This window comes from Fringilla coelebs, assembly GCF_963513975.1.
Source record: "Fringilla coelebs genome assembly, chromosome: 7".
Lineage (NCBI taxonomy): Eukaryota > Metazoa > Chordata > Aves > Passeriformes > Fringillidae > Fringilla > Fringilla coelebs.
This window is the reverse complement of record NC_140035.1, coordinates 22,271,577-22,296,181: the sequence shown is the minus strand read 5'-3', so window position 1 is coordinate 22,296,181 and position 24,605 is coordinate 22,271,577. Positions and strand designations below refer to the sequence as shown.

Below are 24,605 nucleotides of genomic sequence, written 5' to 3'. Positions count from 1 at the left end.
GATGTTTTGGGGGCAGTGATGTGTTGTTTTAACGTGTGCTGCACATTAAATAGCCGGAAGAGGTTGATAAAATGGTATCAGGACTAGTACCATTGCCACTCCGAGGGGAGCCTCGCCCGGAGCTACCAATTCCAAACACCTGGTGCGCACCAACCCCGAATCTCCCTATCTCTGTTCCCGCTGGTTCGATGGCTCGTCCGGGATCCCCTGCCCGGCAGCGGCAGCCGGCGCACAGAGGGCCGTTCCCGGGGCTCTGCCGTGCCCCCGCGCTGCCCGCCGGGTTGCCGGCGGTGCTCCTGCTCCAGCGCCGAACTCACCGGCCTCGCTCGGAGCAGGGCCGCTCCTTCCCTCACCGACGACACCCGGAGCAGAGGCTGCCCAGGGGCCGCGGGACCGCAGGGCTCGCCCACTGGGCCGCGGGAGCGGTGAGCGCGGACGAAGTGCCCGGCACAGCCGCCGCCGCCGCCGCCGCCGCTGCCGGGAAAGCCGCCGCCTCCGCGGGTCCCGCGGGCGCTGAGTGGCTGCGCGGCCGGGCCGGGGCGGAGCGCGGGGGCGGCCGCCGTCCCGGGGCGGCCCCGTCCCCAAACAGCGCTGAGGGAAGCGGCGGGCGGTACCAGGCCAGCAGCCGCCGCACCGTGCTGGCCCTCGCTGACCCGGCCTCGCGCCATGGAGATCGAGGCGGCCGCCGCCGCGCAGGTGAGAGCGGTGCCGCGGCCGCGGGCAGGCCCGGCCGGTGAGGGCGAGGGGCGGGGCGCCCGTCACGAGCCCGCGGAGCACGTGGCGCGGGCCCGCCCCCCGGAACGTGCTGAGTCACGGTAGGGGCGGGGCCGCGCTGCCCGCGGGGGCCGGGCCGGGCCGGGGTCAGCGAGGGCCGCCCGCAGCCGCCGCCCGCAGCCTCGGGAGCGCGGGCAGGGCCAGGGGCCGGGGCCGCCCCCGAGGGAGCGGCTGGGGAGGCGCCGGTGCCGGAGGGGCTGCCCGAGCCGGGTACAGCCTCGAGTCGCTGCCCCCGGCGGGCCCGAGCGCTCCGGCTTCGCACTCGGGTGAGTTACCGCCGCTTGCCGCTGCTGCGGCCCGGGCCCGCTCCTGGGCTGTTGCACAACCACGGGCGGCTCCGGGTTCGCCTTGGGGTCCGGATCAGCCTGGCACACGCAGCCCGCGGAGCCCGAACCGGGCTGCCCCGGCCGGGGGCGCCCCGGCACCTCCGCCTGCTGGAAACCCCCGCTCGGCTTCGGGCACCGGGCAGGCGGAGCCGGAGTGGCCTCTGCCAGGGCGAATGTCCTGGAGGCTCAGAGGTGTTTGTGGTTTGTACTCGTGGGCTGTGGAGCCTCTTCTCTGGAAGCCTGGGGGAGTTCAGTACTGTTGTGTTACAAACTAGTTGCACAAGAGCTGTGTGAATAACTGAAAACATAATTGAACTCCATTATAAATTTATATAATTGTGCTTTTCTTGGGCGTTTGAAATAGAAGCATATCCTTATCAACAAAATGCTAGGTTTAAAGAAGTAATACTTAAAAATTGTTCTGGAACTGCTTTAATTGTTTTCATACTGCAAAATTAAGGCTCAAGTGTTCTGATGCTCTTCTACTGTGTGTTGGTATGCATATGCTATGCGGTAGAGTTTCTTCTAACGCTGTCCATGCTTTAGGATATGTAAGTGGGTACTTCCTACAGGTGCTATGACTTCAGCAGTATTGGATGTACCTTTTTCTGTTCGTTGGATAGTTCCTTTTGAGTCTTGGGCTGCTTGTAACACTGCTTGGCCCATCTGTTTTTCTAGCCCAGGGTAGCACAGCCATGACCTCCATCGTGCCTCCTCGGTTTGTTGGCAAATACTACAACAGAAATCACTGTCTTGGCCGGTACTACAGAAGCACCCTGTGAATTTGATTTTGCCTGTATTATCCAAGCACTTTCTGCCTCCTTCCTGAGGTACTCTTAACAGACTAATTCCTGAGTATATGGAATTGGTCTGTTCTTCCTCAGTCCACCATGACTTCTCTTCCATAAACCTCACTTTTGTTACTCATTTGCCTGCTTTGTCAAGCCCTCTTTACTAAGCCACCTGTTGCACTTTTCCTATCTGAGCTTGGCAGCTGCTGATTGCTTCTCTTGCAGACCTAGCCTGAAAAGGCAGTGTTTTTTAGATAGCAACTTATCGTCATCTTTGACATATATAGTCCAAAGTGTATACATTAAATGGAAAATTCACATTCCCTGTATCATAAAATGCTCACTCAAAATAAACAAGGGGGGGGGTGCAATCTGCATTTAGCCCTTTAGATTTTGCAAGCCAGCAGATGGGAAGGGTGTTCTTAGTGTCTATGTGCCTGGCAGCAACAGTCATAGCAGTGAAGGTGAGTGTGTAGGGCTTGATCAAGCTCCTTAACTAGAATATAAAACCTCCACTTTTGGCTATGTACTTCTGGGAGAGTTAGCAGAACTATTGCCTGCAATATTCCTGTAAAAAGTATTCCCTTGTTGCACCTTTCTGCTTGGAGAGAATGCACTTCTGTGCACAGAGGTGAAATGGAATGTTGCCTACATGGACCTCTAACCATCCAAGAAAAAAGATTGCAGTGGAAGAAGTGGTCTGGATGTTTCAAATCACACTTGAGAAGACAGGACTTGGTAGCTTTTCTCTTCAGGAAATGTGAAGGTTTTGAAATGATTTTTTGTAACCTTCTAAAAACAAGCCGCTTATTAAATTGTGAGCCTCACAACAAGAGGGCAAAAAGAATTCCCTTTCCAACACAATGAAGCTGTGGGTTGCACTAGATTGGAAGTAAGACTAATTGCAACAGCTGGCAAAGCCAAGTGGACAAATAATTGAGTGTGCATGCTAGCGTATCTGTTAGGGTTTTTCTACCTAGAGAGCTGTCCTGAAGAGTCTCCAGGTCAATTAGTGTTATCTCTTCAGTACAGTGGACTTTAATGAGGAATTACACATACTTTTCTTTTTCTTGACCTGCTGCATTAAATCGTCAAGTGAATGGGTTTATTTTTATTCTCTAATAACCTCTCATTTCCACATGAGGGTAGATTCTGTGGGCAAGTTGAACAGGTACCCCACTCAGGGCTGGCAGCAAGTCTTAGCTTTTTGGGTTGTTGGATTTTTTTTTTGTTTGTTTCTTAATAATGAGATTTAATAACATTATTGAATAGGAATATGTATCTGTAGATATATCTATTAATGTATCTCTGTGGATGAAATTCAGAAATGCCCATATTTCTGAATATATTGTTATATATATTCAGGACAAGTTTGGAGGAAGTACATGAGAGAGTATCACAAGTACTTCCTTAAGTAAAAATGCATTTATTTTGACAATCCCAGTAGTTCTGTGCTCACCTTGCTATTGAGCTGTATTGGAAGAGCTTTCTTTCCTTCAAAACTCAGGAAAGACTATCTTTCAGTTAAGCCAGTGTTAGATATAACGCTGTGTAGCATGTTTGGCTGAAATGAATGTAGCCTAGCAGGAGCTGATCTTGTCAATCCATTCAGAAGAGCAGCTAATTGGATATTGTCATTAGTGTAGTAAATATCCATCATATGAATCCTGTTCTGTAGCATGTCTTTAAAATGTGCCAGTAAATTAGAGTTGTATTGGAAACTGGGGGCAGTGCAAGTTCATTGTGTCTCAGAAAACCTGACGGTCTGACTTCAAGAAATTAATATTTAGCACTCAAAGTTAGAGAAGAGATTGGCTATAAAAGTTTATTGGGAAATGTTTGAAAGAGACTAAACTGGAATAAAAAAGAGCATCCATTGTAAGCAGAAGGCAGCTGGCTCTTCTTGTGTGCTTTAAAGAAGTTGAGATGTTTTTATAGGACTGTGTGGGTGGTTATGAAGGTTTGTGTTCACTTCCCGCTAATGTTCATGGGCAAGAATAAATTTTGCCTTTCTGTCTCTTACTTTATTCTTTTTCTTTTTTAATTGAAAAAATAGGGATGTTACGCACCCTGAATAACAATGCTTTAGGTTATGTATTACCCTGAAAGACAAGGAAATGGTTGAAAATTATTATTATATCTGTTGTGCGCCTGAATACCGGTTTGATTTCTTTTGGTTTCTTTACCTCTTAATTTTGCAAAGCAGAAAAATACCTGTTTGATTGGTACTGCTGTTTCCATGATCCTGACTGAAATGAATGTAGCAATAGCATCTTGAACATACTTATTTTGTTAGAAAAATGTCAGATACCTTTGTGGAGTATGCTGGGCTTTGTGAGGTGATGTTGAGGAACAGTAGAAGTGGAAGGACCCAAGCGAAGTATTTGTTCTGAGTAAAATCAATTCATACTATTCCTTTCTAGGGTTTTTCAAACGTGGTTGTAAAATTTTGTTGTTTTTGCTCCTTCAGTAGAATTCAGAAAATTCAAAACAGTGAAAACTGTTGGAGTTTGTCGCTGAATGTTTTTGGAATGCAGCAGAGTTTACAACGAGAATGATAACAGTCAATTGCAGCCTCAGAAAAGGGTGAATGTGAAGGAGAAAAAGAAAATACGGAAAGTCCAGATGATGCCACATGTACCCATACCTGTAACACTGGGTGTGTGACTCATTGTGAAGAAGAAATTAGTTTGATTTTTGTATCTTGAGCATTCCTTTTTCTTTTTTTTTTCCTCTTATCTTATAAAGATAAGCATTAAAATTATTAAACCATTCACTAAATTTAGGCCAACTTGTGCAAGTGTGATGTATTTCCAATGATTGTCTTGGCTGAAGCCAGTGCAGTACAAGTTCAGGCAGTAACCCATTGGCATGAATTAAATATTAATCCCCCGCTGATTGAGTTGCAGCCAGCAAGAAGTCCTGCAAAGTCTCCGGGTTAATCACCTGGTTAAAGTTTGCTTTGTCCTCCATCTCGTTCCAACTCTAAGTAACCTATTATTTTAATGTAGCGCATTCCTAGAAAATTTGAAAGGCTTTGAAGTCTGTTCAGTTTTCTGATCCAGTATATTATACCAAAGTTGGACTTTGTGCCCCAGGATGCCGCTTTAGGTGAAGGGGAAAGAATATGACACCTTGGTCGGCTTAGTCCTTTCTCAGCAATAAACTGATTTAATTGGTTTTGAAAACACTTCATTTGCTACTTCTGCAAGTCTTTCAATATGACCAATGAGAAGTCATGGAGGAGGAGCTGGAAGTCATGACTTTGAATTTGTGTTATCCAAGGATGACTGATATACAGTGAACCACAGTGCCGCTCAGGGTTGCTCAACTGCAATTCTTTTATGGCATATTTGTTTCATTAAGGTAAACAATTAAACCAGCGGTAAGAACTGAAGGCAGCAATGCTGTCTGTGGTGTATAAAACTGCTGAAAGCACTGGAAGGCTTATCTGGAACAGATACTGGAAAATGCGTTCAATCCAAGATAGGCATTGTGTACTTTTAGCTTTCCTACCCAGTAACTGCTTTCTGTATGGGAAAAGCAATGCTAGTGACAGTCATGTATTAATTGACAGTAGCGAGAATTTAATTATCTTATAGCACTTAAGCTTTTCTAAAGTAAAAGAGTCGTGATACTGCTCTGTGCAGCACAGTAGTGAAACAATCTGAACAACACCTATTTTTTTGTATCTGTGATTTATAGATACATATTTCTTAATTTTTCTTTACTATTTAAAATAAGGAAATTAAAAAATATATTCCCCATTATATTATCTTGTTTTAATATTCCTTTAGCTTTACTTTGACATGGATGTGCCAACAGTGACCATTTTAAATGGAAGCAAAGTCTCTCAGAACCATACATTTAAATTAAGTATTAATTTGGCACCATACATTTAAATTAAATATTTTTTAATTAATTAATTTGGGTAACCAAGCAATCTGTAACAAATCTAGTACAGGTAAAGTGTTTAATTATTTGACTGCTTTAGAGAGGAGCATTTGTCTTTATCTCTTGAAGGATCTTCTGTTTTCTGTCTTTTGCCGTTTTGAATTCTTGATGAAATATTTTATCTGGTTCTTTTCAGTGACACATTGATTTTTTTCAATGTTACATGTCAATACATTGGCTTTGTATTTGCCTCTTAATTTATATGTTAATATTCACTTTGATATTCACTTTGAAATACTTAGAATTTTGACATGTTCTGGAGATCTTGGAAAGCTATTAGGAAATAATAGGACTGTTAATAGCTCCAAGTTAAGTTAGCATTGTCCTACCAGCAGAGTATAATTGCTGTTCAGTAGTATATTACTAAACCCTAGCACAAGTACTAAGTGGCACAGTTCTAGTAGAATGGGTATAGCTTAGAAATAATACTTATGTGGCTGCAATTTATGCACTACAGATACAGTTGAAGTTTTTTATTATGTCAGTTCAGATTTGTGATTTTGGCCTGATGAGCTGCAGTTTTTATACTGGGAAGAAGGAATTTAAAACAGTGTTGGTTTAGCAAAGTTATTTGGGAGGTACTGTAGATGATTATTAATGTTTTCTATCTTTAAATGTGAACTAAACCTAAACCATTTCATAAGGTATGTCTTAGTTGTGGATGCTGTTGCAGTACTGAGGGAGTTGAAACCTCTCAGTGTTGTACGTGTCTTGCAGTTAGACTTTTAGCCTAACTTCTGCAGTATTATTATTAGCAATCTAGTTTAAAAAGAGAAGAGAAAGGAAAAGAAAGTTCCTTTAAGATTGAAGTTGCAGCAACAGAGTTATGTAAGATCAGTTTGAAACCATCTCTTTAAAACCTTTTAAGGAAGTATCTTCTGTATTGCTATGAAATGTAAAGATATCACCTTTTCCCTCCATGCCCCCACTTCTGTCTTGCAGTTTCAAAGTTTTATTGCCGTTTGCTGTATTGATTTTACATGCTCTCTCTTGTAAGTATAACAAAAATTCCACTCCTGGAGACAGCTTGCGAAACAAAGTTTGCATACTTGGGAAATTGACTCAGAAGGAGCTTGGTTGATAGTGTGCCTGTAAGAGGAGGTTTGTTTTATGATTAAGGGTGTGTCTATTTGCTGTGTTTGAAAATTAATACCTACAAAATGTTAAAGCAGTGACTTTTCAACAGCTGAGTTATGTGAAAAGTTGCTGTGACTTTGATTTGCTTCCTGCTCAGGTCATCACCACTGTTTTGCTGTAAAGAGCTGTGATAAAAAGATTATGGGGGTTTTTGTTTGTTTGAAACCTTGTGGTAAAATGAGTATCTTCCTACTTATTTCTGTAATTAGAGTGGAAAGCTTCCTGTGCTGCTTGGGCTCCCCATTGGGAGATCCCCATTCAGAATTCCCAGGCAGCATGTGGTTGGTGCGGGTCTGCCACTGGGAATGCTGCTTGCTCCCCCCGTGTGAGAGGGCCAGTTTTAATGTCTGCCCTGCAGCCAGCCACCTGGGCAGGGGCACTTCATCATTTCTTCTTTCTGCCTTCAGGAGCTGCTTGCCTGAGTTACATGCTGTTGGGTAAGAAGACTGAATTATGTTCTAAATTGGGTATTTCCAGTTGGATTGCGTGCAGTTATATGACCAGATGATGTGTTCCACAATCAGCTGGGTAGCAGAACAATGGACAAGAGAGGGTGGCAGGGATGAGTGGGTAGCTCTGAAGGCTGGTGCAGCTCAGCTCAGAAGGGTAAGAATTTCAGATGCTTCGTGGCTGGAAGAAGAACACAGAGAGTGTAGCAGCAGAGGTCATCCAAGACCTGTCAGTAGTGGGATTCCACCCCATTTTGTGACGCTAATGCTTGACTTCACCACTGCACCAATGCAGATAATATAGTCATGTTCTTGGTACAACTGTACTGTAGACTCTGATGCAATCTGCTGTGAATTACTTGACATGAGATGCATGGGCATGTTTTCTGGTTTATGACACAGAATTATATTCACGCTTGGCTGTGTTTCTACTGTAGCTGGGTCTTGAGATCTGTGTCATTTAAGGAATTTCTGGAAGATTGTCCCACTGATATTTGTAAAAGAAATCAAACCTGAGTAAACTTTTGAAACAAGTAGGATTTAAGATGCAAAATAAAAGTAAGTCCCTAACAAAAATGGCGCTAGTAAAATAGCATAATATGAAAACCAGAACTTATATTTGAATCTAAATTATGATTTCTGACAGCTGGTCTTCCAAATTATTTAAATTTAATTATTTGGATATGGAAATGCACATCGTATTAATATGCCTTATAGCTGTGTAACAGCTATAACAGGTTGTAACAGAGAATTACAGCACAGTGACTTCTGATACTGTGCTTTCTATTTTGGTTTTAGCATTTGAACTAGAACGTTACCAGGTTAGTTCTTCAACTAGTATGAATTGTTATGGCTCAGTGAAATGTGTCATGGAATCTTTTCTGGCTTGATTTGTAATCCTTTATCATCAATCACTTCAGGAGCCTAGTCTGCGCTGACCGCTCTTGGGAGTCTTCACTCAGCTGACAGCTGGTGCGTACATCTCTAGACATCTTTCATCTCTCAAAGTGCATTTTTATCATCAAAGGGAAGAATGGAAGCCACTTAAATAATAAAACTGTTAATGGAGTGCTTCTGATTATTCTGAAACTGTCACTAAGGTCAGACCCAAAGAATTATCTTAAATTCAGAATGAAGCTTGGGATGAGAGTTTTTGATAAAATGGGCTATGAGTTCTCCTGTATACTCCAAGGGGGCAGACATGGAAAAAGCCCCAAGAAAGCGGTGGGCGGTGGATGCTCTCGATTTGGACAGAAGGACAGTTACTTACGGTTGAGTTTTGCAGTTCTGTTGCTCTTTTGGAAATATTGAGCATTACTTTGGCAAGAGGTATAAAACCATTTACCTGTTCTGGTTTATGCCTTGGAAGATGAATTAGATCCTTTTGCTTTCAGGTTTTATAAATTTAAAAGTGAGGGTTGGGATGTAGCACACAGACAAAGCTTTTGTTTTCTGCCCAGCTATTGTTCACTTCCTCACTGGGTTTGCCTTTTTTAAGCAAAAGCTGTCATTGTGGACAGAAATGATAAATTGACGTGTAGATGCCTGACTTGTTGGCCCTTCCTGAGCTTTCTGATTTAGTTGTTTAACTTTGCAGGACCTTCATGTAAAAGAGATTGCTGAACCCTTTGTGGGGATGATGATTTCTAGAGGCTTGTTTTTTGCAGATAAATGTGTGGATTACAAGTGCTTAAGAAAATTAGTAAAATCTACCCTTGCTTCATTCCATGGATAGAGGATAACTCAAGTATCTTGGTGTGGCTAGAGAAAAGGGAAAAGCTTTTAATGCAAATTAAGTAATGATTTCTATGATGCTGTGTGTAAATTTAGGCAGAGTGTTCTTGGTCAATAGTGCACGGTTGAATGGTATTATTCTTGACTGAAGTATGTCACTAGTGAAGGTTGTTCGCAGTGTCAAATTAAGTTCACAGTGCCATTTAACCATGAATTACTCTTTTGGAAAAATATTGCCAGCACAGCTAAAATATGCCCTTCTGGGTATCCCTTTCTCGAATCTCTTACGATTCTGTACTGCCCAGTGGTGAGCAGTTGAATGGCAATGTGTGTTTGGCCTCTTTTCTCGGTTTGGTTTCTTTTCCCCTTGCAGAAACTAAAAAAAGAACTATATTAGAGGCTGAACGCTCAAAACTCCCACCCTGCTTGTTTAGTGACTGAATTCCCAGCACTGTCTGTATGTATTATGTATGTGAAAAGGGCATGTTAATTGCAGGACTGACTCACTATTTAACACCTGTGCCCCATGGACTTCAGTGGGAACTGTGTACCTATGTACTCTGGCAGATGTAGGCACATCTGGAGCAAACACTGTTCCCTGCAATATAACCCTCTTCTTAAGCTTTTAGTCTTAAGGTAGTACTCCTTGCTGATGAGGTGTTTGTGTGGAATTTCCTTGATGCAGCCACGTAGCTGTCTGTGTTTCTGATAGAGGGCTGCTGGGTTTGTGCTGGCAGGACACTGGGCAAAGCTCATTGCTTTCTAAATCACCCAGGCACTCCAGTTGCTTGCCGCTGTAGTTTGGTCCACAAACAACAATAACAAAGTAAGTTGCTTGTGAGATGAGAGGGGTGGAAGTTGACAAGATGTGCCTCCCGTAGTGTTAGTGTGGGCAGTGTCCACATCCAGGCTGTGCTGCAGCTGTAATGACCCAGCTGGTGCTGTCCCTGTGACTTGCCCAGCCATCAGCAAAATGACAGCTGCAAATGGGGACTTTAAACTAAGATGCCAATGCAGTGAAAACGTGTAGTACAAGAAAGATGTAGTCCTAGAGAATATGTGGACCCTCAAACACACAGTTTTTGTGTTTGGTTTGAAACAGGCTTTTCTGAAAGGTGTGAAATCGAAATAGTGGCTAATAGGTTATACCCAAGATTTACACAAACTAATGTTATTTGCAGTTTTTAAGGTTCTTTTCTCTGTTCCTATGTTCATTTTGCTTCCTGATTTGTTTGATTGGAGAAAAGAATGAGCTATAATTTGACTGGATCATGTTTCTCAGATGACGGAGCCATTATTATAAACAAATCTCTTGTGTATAAACTAGTGAGTATCCTGTGGCAATGTCTGCAGAGTACATGTTTGGCTGGGTATAGCAGAATAGTTTAAAGATAATATTTTCTATATTGAACCTATGGTATTTGAAAAACAGTTACCTGTTAAACTAAAGTGGGATGCAAAGGCTTTTGTATTCCTGTGGTTAAAAGATCAGCAATATTTTTCTCATATTATTTGTTTACATATAGGGTTTTGTTGTTTTATAAATGACAAAATCCAATAAATGCCTGTTTCATTATGATGCTGTTTTAACTTTGGAAGGAAAAAAACCCTCCAAACAAAAATAAAGGCAATAAAGTCGTATTTTGTTTAAGGAAGAGCTGGTCTATCTGAGATGGCTGCTGTTTGAATACCTTTCAAAATGGAGTTATGTGGTGCAGTACATGGTGATTAGACTGCAGCTAGAAAGTCAGCCACAGTAGGATCACTCTGTTCACTTGTTGGGGCAGCACAGCAGAATTTTGTTGATGTATCAAGCAAAATCAAATAGACAGACTAACCCACTCTTGGTAAACAATCCCGTATTTTTGCCAGCTTCCCAAGTTCATTATGCAACTTGTGTAATAGATTGTAACTTGAATACATATTAACTTTTTTGTGCTTATTGACTTAATTTTGTAATGCTGCTGATGCAAGATAAAGAAATAGCAAGTCAATAACTCTGTTAAGCTAAAAGAGGGATTCAGAATTGGAGTGTAAGGGACTGCAACGCTACTAACCAAATATACTGTGGAAAAGTGAAAATTGGATTTACACGACATAATTAAAACTGAAAAGGGAAAAGCAGAACCCATTTAACTAAAACAGCAAAGCTCTGAAAACATGTATGGCTCACTGCTTTAGATACAAATGCTTCAGAAAGCACTCTGGTATGTCAAGAGTTTTAGGGCTAAGTTTGCGGAAGTGGGATGACAACCATGGCCAATTTTAGCTTGTTCTGAGCAGCCATGGTAGCACTTGTAAATATGGGCATAATTCAGTTTATTTAAGAAAAATTTATTGTAATCAGTTCTCCATGTTAGACCTTACTCTGTCTTGCCTTTATGACTAAGCTAGAAATTAGGGAATTTGAAGCAGATAACAATGCATGATGGATCTGGTCCTCAGTACTAGAGGATAACTTCGGAAAAATCAGGTACTGGACAAGGAAAACATGTACCAATGTCAAACTAAAGATTTTGCTTTCTGTAAGCCATGCAAATGAGACTGTGGATTTGGGATTTCAAATTTTTTAAGTATGTTGAGGGGGGATCAGTCCAGAACCCATTCAGCCTCTGGAAACCAACACTCTATATTAATAAACTCCTGCTAAACTACTATTTTAAACCCACCATCTCAAATATGTATTGGTTAAACAATTTAGAAAAGCACAGCTGCTTCTGGAGTGTCTGAGATCATGAAACAGTCTTCTGCAGAAAGATCTGCAGCACTGAGCAAGAGTCCCCTGATCTGTACCGTAAATGGTCACCTCAGAGCTGACCATAGGGAAAAGGACATAGATATTTGTTTCTGACTGTTGATGATGAGACTGAGCCAGAGAGGGGAGTGATGCTCCTGCTGCTGTGCCCCGGGCTCAGAGTGCTGGGAGGCACTTGCACATGCCCAGTATTTTAAGGAGTGTCAGGGAGGTGGGGATTGATTGATTTTGCAGAATAGGAGAAGACTTGCCAGAGTGAAGGAGTAAGCTGTTGTGTGTCCTTCCTTTTCCTCCTCTTTGCTGTGTTTCTGATGCAGGTGTTTTCCTTTACATACTTTGGTCTTGCTTTACTGCTAGCATTAGGATTTTGCAGGTTTTGGAATTGAAATAAAGTTAGTACATTAATGACCATAAATAGCCTTCAATGGCTATTTTTTATTGCAGTTACATTCTTGCTCATTTTACATTCTTCAGGCTTAAAGAATCTTACCTTTTCACTACACAGGGTCAAAAGACATATATACCTTGTTTTTACAAGGTATATACAAGGTATATTTTCTCCCTGGCAGTTTGGAAAGCTTGCTTGCCATGGAATGCTTTCAAGAAAACCATCATGTTGAGAGCTGTACATAACTTACAGAATTAGCCTTTGTTGATACCATTCCTGGAAGATGACATTTCAGGTAAAATACATAACTAATCCACCTCTCAGAGGAGTTGTTTCTGGAGTGAGGGTTGGGAGAATGGGTGAGTAGTATCCAGAATTGTACTTCCTGCCAAGCAGAAATTCTCCCAGTCTTTGTCAGAGTAATGCCCTTAGACGAGTCTTGTAGTGAAGCTTTCTTAAGAATGCTGGACAATCCAGCCAAGAAATTTTCAACTAATCTAATTTATAAGTGTAACTCCTGACAACTTGACATTTATTAAGATAGCTTGCTGTAATATAGTGGAAGGTACAGTCTGGAATATGAGATGTGTGTTAGGAGAAAGTAGAAATTTGCATACATAGATTTCAGGATCTGATCTTATCTGGCTCTGTTGGGGCAGAAGAATGTCCCAATATGCATGGACAGCATTTAACAGGTTTATTTATACAGACAGGGAGTGAAAATTCTCTTGTACTATCACTTCTTTAAAGCTAGGGGTTTTCAACCAATTTTGAGTCCTTTCATAGGTAAGTTAGCCTGCCAGGGCTTTAAGAGTCTTTTGTGGCTCAGGCATCCAAAGACTTTAGAACAAGGAAGAGGAAATGGGCATAAAGAAAGAGAAGCAGGCTGGTTTAGTGTCAAAACATGCTGGTTTAGTGTCAAAACATACTGGTTTAGTGTCAGTACAGTCACACCAGTGTTAGGTGGCACAGGTATGAAAGACAAAAAAAAAGGCATCCCTTTCCATCCATCCAAGCACCTTATTTCCTTCCAGATTTCTCAGAAGGTCTTGGTGAAAAATATGGGATAGCAGACAGTTCTGCAGGGCAGTCAGGGATTTCACTTCGTGTATTCACAAATCTCAGGTTGCTGTCATGTGGCTTTGTTTGACAGCTTCTGTTCTGTCACACTTCCAAACCCTGAATTCAGACATCTGAAATTGCTGTTGTACCCCTCTGCCCACCAGTGTAAGTAACTTCTGTCATTCCCTTTCTCCCATTCTTCTGGATTGTTTTTAAAATGTTAGGGTTTTGGGCTAACTTTATCTTCTTTCTGTGCTTTCTTAAACATAAGGCTTATGTGTCCAGAATTTTCTTCTGTAATTGTAAGCTGTAATTAAGAAACTTACCTTGAAAAATATTTAGAAAACAAAACAATTTAGTAGTTGTGGAGGTGCCAGAGATTATCTGAAAACATTAAATTATTTATAAATAATTCTTAAAAACTACTTGAACAAAATCAGTTCCTCCAGAGAACGGGGTGAAAACCTTCAGCTGTTGCTTCCACTGAGCTTTTCTTAAGTGATAAGATGCTGCCAGTATAAGCTCCTCTTGCACTTGCCTTATTACTTGATGGCCTCCTTTTCATTCTTGTCTTGAAGTATCTTAGGTCCTTGAGCCTGTCTGACATCCAACATGTTTATTTTTTTATTAAAGCCGAAATGTAAGGTGCTTTTTTCTTCATTCCCTTCACTTTCTGGTAAACATAAGTGATAGGATAAGAAGTGAGGGATACTTTGCCCTGTCTCTTTCTGTGGGTAAGCTGTAGGAATGTTTCCCTGCTCCTGGTGCAGTGCTCCTGAGCTCCCTGCTGGATGCAGTAGCCATTGATTCTGTTGCTCTTCTGTTGACTCCTGCTGGCATGGAAATCTGTCTTCATGGGGTTAGGTGCTAACAGATCATGGGAAAGGAAAACAAATCCTTGTCTGGTGGGAGATTCTGCTCGTGTTATCTCAATTTATGGTGCCAAAGGCATGACTGGAGAAGTAAATGCACAAACCTCACAATGTGCTCTGTATCCAGGGAATAGCTTACAATGGGTTGAAGGTGTTGAGATTGTTTCTCTGCTTACATTTGGACTGCTGGATGTTTCCATTCTAGCAGGGCTCATATTCCAAACAACACTAAAACCAGTCAGATAAACCAGACAGGGATGAAACAAAAGATTAGCATTTTGTTTAAAGCATGGAAGTCAGTCCATGAAAGTAACATGAAAACAGGGTCTCTTTCCTTTGTTTACCCTTCTGCAAACATTTGCTTAGGAGCAATAAGAGTTAATTGTCAAACTTTACAATGTAGTCAGAGATTTTCTCATAAAATGTATAACAGACTCTGCCCAGATGGCAAATGCCGATATGTAAATCTAAAACATGAAAATTTCCATTGAGGGCCAGATGGTGGCTTAATGTGAATTGTTTAACATTTATGTTTATCTTATTAAAAGTGCCTTTATATGTCCAAACTAAGCTATCAATGTGGTTGGAAGAGCATATCACTAAATGAACAGAAAAATCAAACCCTCAGTACAAGGCACCTCCTGCTTACATGGATCATGGGAAAGCAAACATATCTTCTGTTGAGAGAAGTTGTTTCTCTGTTTCTCTGTCTTCAAAATTGTGAAGAAAATCAAACCAAAATCAAATCACTGTTTGTCTGCTTGGGAAAAGTCTTAAATCCATACAATTTTCTCCAAAGTTAGAAACGTTGGATGACAGTGATCCAAGTTGAATCCCCTAACGCGTTACCCTTGGCCGAGGCGCTGGTGTTCGGAGGGAAAGAGCTGAGCTGCGGGCGAGGGGGAAGCGCCAGGGCTGCAATCCCTCCTGGGCACAGGCCGGGCTCTTCCTGCGGTCCCTTAGCTCTGCCAAGCCCATCATTTCCTCTGATGCAATCCAAGAAGTTGCACAACAGAGGAAAGAACAAGTGGGTGCTTGTGGAGGCTGTCACATGAGGCTGTGCCTTTGCAGTAAATGTGTCTGATATTCAGGGAAGTGGTCAGCCTGGCTCTGAAAGGCAGCAGCCAGCTCTGGGTCAGATGAGTCTTTCACAGGACTCTTGGTGCACGTGTTCCAGTTTAGAGGCCAGTCTGTGCTCACTTGTCCCTCCAAATGAGTCTTTCTGAGACCAGCACATCATGTTGAGGCATTAAAAACCAGTGGGTTGCTGTTGCACAGGAGAGGAGGGCACGTTTTAATAGCTTTAATTTTAACACTCCGGGCATCGAGTACACAGTTACATCTGGGATACTTTCACAGTAGAAGGGGAAAGTTGCTTCAGTGGTGAACCTAAGGTAGAATGCCTGCCTGCGTGGGTACCTCTGTGTATGTGTGTGCTGGTGTTTGACAGGGCAGTGAAATAAAGAGGAAGACTGTGGGGAGGCTAAAGGAACAAAATTGCAAAATGTTTGCTTTAGACTGCAAGGGTTTTTTAGAGAGTTCTTTGCCGTTACCGCATGCTTGTGGTTGTGATTCATTCCTCAGTGAATCACTTGTCAATGTTGACTCCCTTAACTTTAACCTGAGGCTTTGGACTAATGACCAGAACACTTTTTTTTCTTGAAAAGGGAAGTGTTACTAAAAGCATCGGTTGAAATTATAGATAAGTGTTAAGTGGCAGGTTAATATTTAAATCAGTGTGCTGTTAGATACTACATGTCAGCATATTGACCAGAAGAACACTTCCTCCATGTAGCCCATTTATGTTGAGTAATTAGTTGAATTGTTATTCAAAGTTACGCCTAATATTGCTGTATTTATGTACAACTTTTCAAACTGAAAATAGGAGGGCTCTTTTTCAGTTAAATGGTGGTAACAAAAACAAAACAACCCATCCTTTTGGTTTTAAGCATCACTAGCAAAACTAAATAAAATTTAAAAGTGCTCTTGTCAAGCAGTGCCCTCCAGGGCAGAGCATGGCACTGTTTGGCAAAGCTCAACTCTCTGCTAGAGATAAGACACTGACCTAAATATGGTCACTTGAAAAACAGTGACAGAAGCCAATCAGTACTGTTGTATTTGTCAAACAACAGCTCAAGATCCTGACAATCTTGATAAGTATGCAAGCATATTCATTCAAAAAAAAAGACTCCTGAACTGACTGCTGCACACAGAATGTGCCACAGCGTTTTCTTTGGTCAGCTGGTGTCTTTGGAGACATCTCATCCCACAAAGGAGGCAGCACCCAAAGCTACTTACTTTGGTAATGAATGCTGCCATTAGAATGGCTGGAAAAGGTAGTAGCTGGGTCTTATGTTTTTGTACTAAGGCTGCATGGATTTTCTTCTTAAGGAAAATATGTTTTGCCTTCTGTAGCTGCAGAAAGAAAAACTTTGTTTTTCATGATTTAACCTGAAACTGAGCACCAGTTCTGATATTTTTGTGCGTTATACACACACATGCACAAAAAAATCTTTTGAGTCACATTTTTAATGGTGCTTTGCAAATGAATAATTCAGAACTGAGCCCTAAAATCCAGATCCTGCAGTTTTATCCAGAACATATTGCAAATGCTCAGAGTCTAGCAAACACTTTTGGATCTGCTGCAGAAGGAGACACTGAGCAGCTGGTAAACTACTGGCCCTTAATGAAGCTCTACCATATTGCAGTATCTGCAATTACTGCAGAACTTAATTAGTTCATTTTACCCTGCCAATCTGGAAAGACCAAACATTGTCTTGGGCAGCCACTGTATAATAATTTCAGCTTCTTCATTGCTGGCCATTAAAGCCGAGTTTGGTCTCTCCCAGCAAGGTATATTAAATATGTTTTAGATTTGGACATGCCTGCATTGTGTTACACAAAGATATTTTATGTAATTACCCGATTTTAGTAAAAATACCTTTTTTTAGTTATTAGTAGAAGTCATTCGTGCCATGTGGAATGAGGACACTGAATTGGTTTGTTCAGATGTGGACTTGGCCTAAAGCTTTTTGCCATAGCTGTTGCACAGACGTGATCATGTTGAATGGCAGTATGAGCTGGCATTCAGGTTACTTTGCTTCTCTATTTGAAAATAACCTTCAGAGGGAGGGGAATGTTTTAATTTGATATGATGGCAAAAAATTTTATCTTGGGTGTAGAGCTGCTGAGGGAATTAGGAAGGTTCTGTTTAAATGAAATGCAGTGTTTGGTGTATTACTTGTACAGTGTTAATCTGATGAGGATGCCCAGCACTGAAGATTAGTTTCACATGCTGCCCTAAAGGGTAATTTTAAGCATAATAAAATGTGATGTAAAATCAAAAGCTTCCAGGCACCAGCTAAATGGTTGGCATTTACCCATCTGAGAGATGTGGCTAGCAAGTATTAAAATTCTGTATCAGCAGGCATACAAATTGATAAATTTTGAGTGTTAGTTTGAGTGTTTTCTTCATAGCAGAAAATACTCTAGACTTCAGCCCTAAGAATATTGACTATTTGAACAGTAAAAAACTAAACCAAAAGAATTTATTAACCCCCTAGCCCTCCCCCCCCCCATAAAAAGCCTTGATGCAATAAATTAAAAGTAATTGTAGCCATAGCAAATAGTATTAAGCAATTGCTCTTTCCTAAATAGCAGAATTCCATTTGGACTCTGTGATGAGCCAGGGGCCAACTCTTTAACAGTACTTGAGACCCTGCAACTGCTGTTTCTACTCAGCTGCTCCAAACCAGCCACGTTTAGAACATCAACACAGACTATGCTTTAAATTACAATTTCTTTCTAATAGTCTTAAAAATTGTCTTAATGCTAGTGATGTTATGTCACTCAGTGTCTCTGAAACCAGATTCTTTTGCAGCTCTGAAGCTCTGTTCTGCTGATCTTTAAGAGTAATACCAGAATGGAGCATTAATATTCCAAAATACATTTTGCAGTATGTATTACTATTATAGTTACTTCAGGAAGCCTCCGTCATGTTTTTAGTCAGTTTTTGCAGTTTTATAAGAGCATGTAAAAAACGTTTACATGGTCAAACTTCTCAATTTCTCTCTTTTCTCCTAAAAATTACTTTCTTTGTGCCAAATTCATTCTGTATCTTTATATTTTCTATGAGACAAGTCAAAACCAAATATATTTATTCTCTGGCTAGTTCCTGTATTACCTTATCACTTGTAAAAAAATTCTTGGTTTCTGTGAGCCTCTGTGTGGGCCACAGAAAGCAAACCACCAGATCACACACTTCAGAAAGGTCATATAGAGCCATGTTTTATTTTGGTAATTTTGTAGGATTAAGAGAATAAGCTTCAGTTACATGAATCTACCCATTTGACACAGAGATTTAAAGCTTTGCTATTGTTCTAAACCAGTTCTCCCTGGGAGGAACTTGCTTAAAAAAAGCATTTCTGTTGCAGGACATGAACTTGATTGACATCCTTTGGAGGCAAGATATAGACCTTGGGGCAAGACGTGAAGTTTTTGATTCTAGGCAGCGGCAGAAGGAGTATGAACTCGAGAAGCAGAAGAAACTTGAAAAGGAAAGACAAGAGCAGCTCCAAAAAGAGCAGGAGGAAGCCTTGCTGGCTCAGCTGGAGTTAGACGAAGAGACAGGTGAATTCATTCCTGTGCAGCCAGCTCAGTGCATTCAGTCAGAAAATACTGAGCCACCCGTTGCCTTCTCACAGGTAAACTCCAGTGGTTTGAGTGCGTTTAACCCTTCTTCCATTCACAAGAAGGCATAATGCTAGTGGCTGCCTAAAGTGAATTTGCATGTAATGGAAGATCTTCTGTTACTCAAAGATGCAGTAACATTTTTTTATAACTTTCCTATTTAGACCACAGAGCCTTCAAAACCAGAAGCAGAGGCCTTGTCCTTTGATGACTGTATGCAGCTCTTGGCAGAAGCATTCCCATTTATAGATGAGCATGAGGTAAAAATGCACAGTTCAGTGGTTTCGTGGGTGGTTTTCCACAGGGTCAGTCTCATGTCTTCTCTGCCTAAGATTTGTCTTCACCATAAGACTAATTTATGATCTGAGTTTTCTTCTCAAGCTGGCTCCAGCTGGCGTAAAGCAGTGAGTAGGCTTGAGCCTATTTTTAGAATATTCCATTATATTAAAAAAAATGCTTTCCTTACGAAACACCTGTTTGTTCTGCAGAAGTGGTGCAGAACTCCAAAAACTAGGTTTTTGCTTTGGAAAATGCACATCTGGTTTTTTGAGTGTTTTTTTTAGTTATCATTGTTTTATTCGGCTTTTTAATTATTTGTTTAAACCCTTCAGGCTTCTTCAGCTGCATTTCAGTCACTGGTTCCTGCTCAGGTCAATAGCAACCCAGCCTTTGTTTCCTCTGATCAAACTCAGCCACCTGAATCCCTTGATCTAGTACAACCCACTGATGCTGAGAATATGCAGAACATAGAGCAAGTTTGGGAAGAATTACTGTCCCTTCCAGAGTTACAGGTTAGTGTAACAAGCACATGAAAAACTAAGCATGTTATTTTTGGAGACTACAGTACTTTGGAGAAGGCAGTACAATAGCATCTGAACAGATGCTCACTATAGTTTGGTTTCTACACCTGTAGGGTGTTTATAAGTCAATATAAGCTTTATTTTTTCTCAAAAAGAATATATTGAAAAACATGTAGAAAGCATGAAATGAGTTGTTTATGGATAAACCTTAATGAAATACTTGTCAGTCAAAAGTTCCTCATGTTCAGCAAGTCACTGTTTGCCTATGTGTGATACAGCGTGACCATCCATAAAATGCAGCTGCTCAAAAACAGACAGTTCTGACTCATGGATCTACAACAGGAATTGTTTTCACAAGTGTTACTGTAATGTTGGGCTTTTTGGCAGTGTCCAATTGTGTGAATATGATTACTTTTTCATTGAACTTTTATCTAAGGAAAAGGTTTTTTGAAGCTGACAGTAGAATATATATTTAGGTACACAAAAGAGGTATATTTATATGAATGCTGTTCATACATATTCAGTAAGAACAACTTGTGTAATGTACATTAACTGGATATTTCAAAGGACCACAAGGTCACTTTGCTTATCCAGAGAATATGTAGGGATTTTTATCCTATGTTTATATTTGTTTTCCTTATGTTTGATTATAGAATTGAACGAATTTATTTTCAAATATATTACTGTAGAATGTCCTCATGCTTTGATCATGCTGCTGCTCTACTTTATGCTATTAACACAAGAGATGATTGCTTGGTGGAGTGCCCATAAATCTGAATCATATTTCAAAAAACTAAAGCAAAAATTGGCAGGAGCTGAATTTTTCCTGCTGCTCTCCCTCTTCCCTTTGTCCTTCTATGTTTTTTATATTCTTCTAGTTTTCTAACCTGATTACTGTGTTAGGCTTAAAGGCCCCACATAAGGAACAAGGGCAATTGGCCATGAAGGGGCAGCAGTGATGGTGAAAATACATTAAGAAACCAAACCAAAATAATGTACTGCAGTAATTCTGAATAGTAATTGAATAATTTTCTTGAAAAAAATAATTAAAATGAGGGTACTGTCTTTTACAAACTATGTTTAGAGAAATGGAAAAATAGAGCTCTCACATTGAAAATCTTAGCTTAAGCCATGAACAACCTCTAGTTAAGCTATTCCTGGGGGCCAGCAGGCCTGCTTATTCCAGCTTCAGTTAGGCAACTGCCAGCTCATTATAAAGTTGTTCTTGTAGCCAGTGAAAGCCCTGGTGTTAGCCAGCTGAACTAATGTGTTTGCCTGGCTCCATGTTAGCACTCTTCATACTTCATCAAGAATTACATTGCTCTGTGCTGAAAGCTCCTTCATTCAGTAAATCCTAGAAGAATCTTAGTTTTGAGGCAGCGTGACATGAAAGTTAATAGTGCTAGAAGTCATTGTTTGCTGTACATGCTCATTAAGTCTCATTCAGGAATTTTACAATTCTGTACTCATGCCATTCCTAGCAGTGGTGCTTGTGACAAGTTCAGACCTGGCAGCTCCAGGATCCCCAGTAGCAATTACCAGAACAGGAGAGCTCCATGCAGTTTCCAGAACACATTGGAATGGGTGTCTTCAGCATCTTGCTCTCAGCCTGAGAGGCTCTGCTCTCTTACTCTAAAATGCTTTGTCCAGAACAAGCTGTGTTGTGCCCTTGCTTTGCTGTCATCTTCCTCGATTACCTCTTCACAAGCGTGATGTAGTCATCTAGACTACAACAGTGTTATAAAACCCCTTTATGTCCATGTTGATTGCTATTTAATGCTTTTGGGTTGTAGAAAAGGATTTTATCAATTGCAGATGTGTTGCTCAACTTCTCCCTTGCATTCTCTATCTAGTGCCTGAACATTGAAAATGATAACCTGGCTGAGGTGAGCACAATCACAAGCCCTGAAACCAAGCCAGCAGAGATGCACAACAGCTGCAGTTACTGCAGCTCGTTACCCGTGCTGAAAAAAGACGTTAACTGCAGTCCAGATTTCCTGGATGGTATGGAGGGCCCCTTCTCGGCCATTTTGCCACCAGAAGACACCAGCCAGCTGAGTGTGAACTCTTTAAATGACACATCCCCTTCAAACCCTGATTTCTGTGAGGATTTCTACAGCACGTTTATTGACCCAAAGGTGAACGGTGATGCAGCAGCAACAAACACTATCAGTCAATCCCTGGCAGAGATTCTAAGTGAACCTATTGATCTTTCTGACTTTGCACTGTGTAAAGCTTTTAATGGCAACCACTCAGGGACCAGAGCAGAATGTAACGATTCTGACTCGGGTATTTCACTGAATGCGAGTTCCAGCGTAGCATCGCCGGAACACTCTGTGGAATCATCTGCCTATGCAGATAAGACTTTGGGTTGCAGTGATTCTGAAATGGAAGACACAGATAGTGCTCCTGGAAGTATGCTGCAGAGCAGTGCTGGCGTGTACTCTTTGCACCTCCAGGATCAAGTGTTTTCTTCCTTAGGGCCAAGCACTCAAACAAATTTGCCACGTACAGCCACACCAAAGAAAGAACCCCCTCCTGCTCCTGGCCAACCCAAAGTTCCCTTCACAAAAGATAAACCTCCAGGCCGCCTTGATGCTCATCTCACGAGAGATGAGCAAAGAGCAAGAGCTCTGCAGATCCCTTTTCCTGTTGAAAAAATCATCAATCTCCCTGTTGCGGACTTCAGTGAAATGATGTCTAAGGAGCAGTTCAATGAAGCCCAGCTTACGCTTATTCGAGATATTCGCAGGAGAGGCAAGAACAAAGTGGCTGCTCAAAATTGCCGTAAAAGAAAACTGGAAAATATAGTAGAACTGGAGCATGATTTGAGTAACCTAAAAGATGAGAAAGAAAAACTGCTTAAGGAAAAAGGAGAGCATGACAGGAGCCTTCATCAAATGAAAAAGCAATTCACCACCTTGTACCTTGAGGTCTTCAGCATGCTACGTGATGAAGATGGAAAGCCTTACTCTCCTAGTGAATATTCATTGCAGCAAACTAGAGATGGCAATGTCTTTCTTGTTCCTAAGAGCAGGCAGTCAGGGACTAAACTTTGAAGGGCAGTTCAGCTGGCTTCTGTTCTCTGAGTTACTAGTTTTGTATCATTATCATGATAGTTTTTACTGTGAGGTGGAATGCGGAATTAAGTCATATTTGTCAAGTCTATGCAATGATAATTTTAAAGTTGTTAATTAGTTTATGGAAAATGCAAGTTGAAAATTAATCACATAATGCAGATGGGCATATACAAAATTTTTAATCTGACTTTATAACAGACATTTCCTTCTTATAGCACCACTTTGACTAGTTTCCATATATATGTAAATATTTAAATATGCCATATTTATATACTGTTCCTATCTATTGTTATATTCATAGATTTGAGATATATATATATTAAAAAAATTATTTTAGCCTTCTGAATATAATTTCTTGCAAGACAACCAGAATGGCTTCTTATATTTTTTATAAATATGCAATAGTGTTCCCCATTTTTCTTACACATTTATACTTGCTTTATATTTAATATATTTAGTATAAAAGTTGACACTCAGTGTTTGATTTTGCCTTGTCAGCTCATTAAACTTTTTAACTCTACTTCATACACATTTATTTCCTTAAAGGAGAGAAATCCTTGCTAGTTTTCCAAGGCTAAGTCTTCCTGTAGCATAATTCTTAATCACACAGCAGTGTCAGCATTACCAGTGCTTCATTCAGCTTCATTTTAATAACCTTTGGAAAGACCATGTAACACAAACTTTCAAGTCTATGCTAAGCTCACATTTTTTGTTTTCCTCCTTGAACACTATGTAAATTCATGAGATCTTTTTTCCAAAGGCATTTAAAACCTGTTAAAGCATTGCCAGCATTATGCCTTTTTACAGCTAAAATCTCTGTAGGCTTTTGAGCAATTCTCCTAGAAATACACTACTGTGCCTCTGACTTCAGTCAATGAGCATCATCTCTCCCTGCTGTTACTTTGGTGCTTATGGAAAACTGCATACTAGCAGCCATCCACCTGAATCTCTGCTCAGTGAATTGAAAAGCTTTGTGGAGTTTAAATTATGATTTGTAAAAGAGTAAAAAATGGGCAAATAAATAACATGGTTTTGTTTACTATTCAAAAGAATTCATTGCACTTGATTGTTTTGGATTTTTTTCAATGCTGAAAATGCATAATTTGTAAGACATGTTGATCTGGACATTAAAAACTATCTTCATCCCTGTGCAAGTTCTCAAAGGCATGCTTGATCTGAAGTGATTTTTTTCTTGCCACTGATGGTCCATATTATGGGTGGGCACTGGGGGAATGCAAGACACTACCGCCAGTTAAAGCAAGAGTACTAATCCATATTTGAAGATGGCAATTTTAGAGCATAGGCATCAAGAAGCACACCCAGCCATGGCCCCGGACAGTCAACACTGATACACAGGAACACTTAAACATAGGCAGGGGCTGATGGCAAAGCACAGAGCACCTAAAACACTCCTGGGTTCCCCTTGCCATTAACTACCCTATCAAATGTTTGTCAGAGAAAATTCTACAGCTGCACTATAAATAAATACTTTTAATAACAAACTGGCTATAGAACAGACATCTCAGTAAACTCCTGCCCTGCACTTTGATTTGGTCCTTAATTTCACTAATGTGAAATCAAAGGCAAACAGCACCCTTACTGCCTTTGCAGGCACTGCTGTATTTGTACCATCTATTTGTCTAAAACATAATACAAAGACACTTCTTCCATTGCCAGAACAAAAGTGCAACAACAAAAAACCAGCAGTTAATGCAGCAGCCTTGTTTGAATTTCATCAGGTGAAGAATCAGTCTAAAGTAACTTGGTCTGTGACAACTTGCATTCAGTTTAAAC

General features: G+C 40.9%; 1 protein-coding gene across 2 annotated transcripts; it reads left to right on the top strand.

Moving 5' to 3' along the window:
* Positions 1–542: 542 nt before the first annotated feature.
* NFE2L2 (NFE2 like bZIP transcription factor 2) lies at positions 543–23,961 on the top strand. Of its 2 annotated transcripts, none has more exons than XM_084209613.1 (5): positions 543–696; positions 18,676–18,945; positions 19,096–19,191; positions 19,543–19,722; positions 21,585–23,961. In XM_084209613.1, exons 1-5 carry the CDS (start codon positions 667–669, stop codon positions 22,788–22,790), a joined length of 1,782 nt encoding a protein of 593 aa, XP_084065739.1. In that variant the 5' UTR covers positions 543–666; the 3' UTR covers positions 22,791–23,961. The 2 variants fall into 2 exon arrangements, with proteins under 2 accessions (XP_084065739.1, XP_084065740.1); XM_084209614.1 differs by lacking the exon at positions 543–696 and adding an exon at positions 849–1,040.
* The last annotated feature ends 644 nt before the right edge of the window (positions 23,962–24,605 follow it).

What these genes read in the sequence shown, in the direction of transcription:
- NFE2L2 (XM_084209613.1), top strand. Translation starts at nt 667, where the DNA reads ATGGAGATCGAGGCGGCCGCCGCCGCGCAG. An exon ending in CATTTATAGATGAGCATGAG is followed by an intron (nt 19,192 to 19,542) that starts GTAAAAATGCAC and finishes TAAACCCTTCAG; the next exon opens with GCTTCTTCAGCTGCATTTCA. An exon ending in TGTCCCTTCCAGAGTTACAG is followed by an intron (nt 19,723 to 21,584) that starts GTTAGTGTAACA and finishes TTCTCTATCTAG; the next exon opens with TGCCTGAACATTGAAAATGA.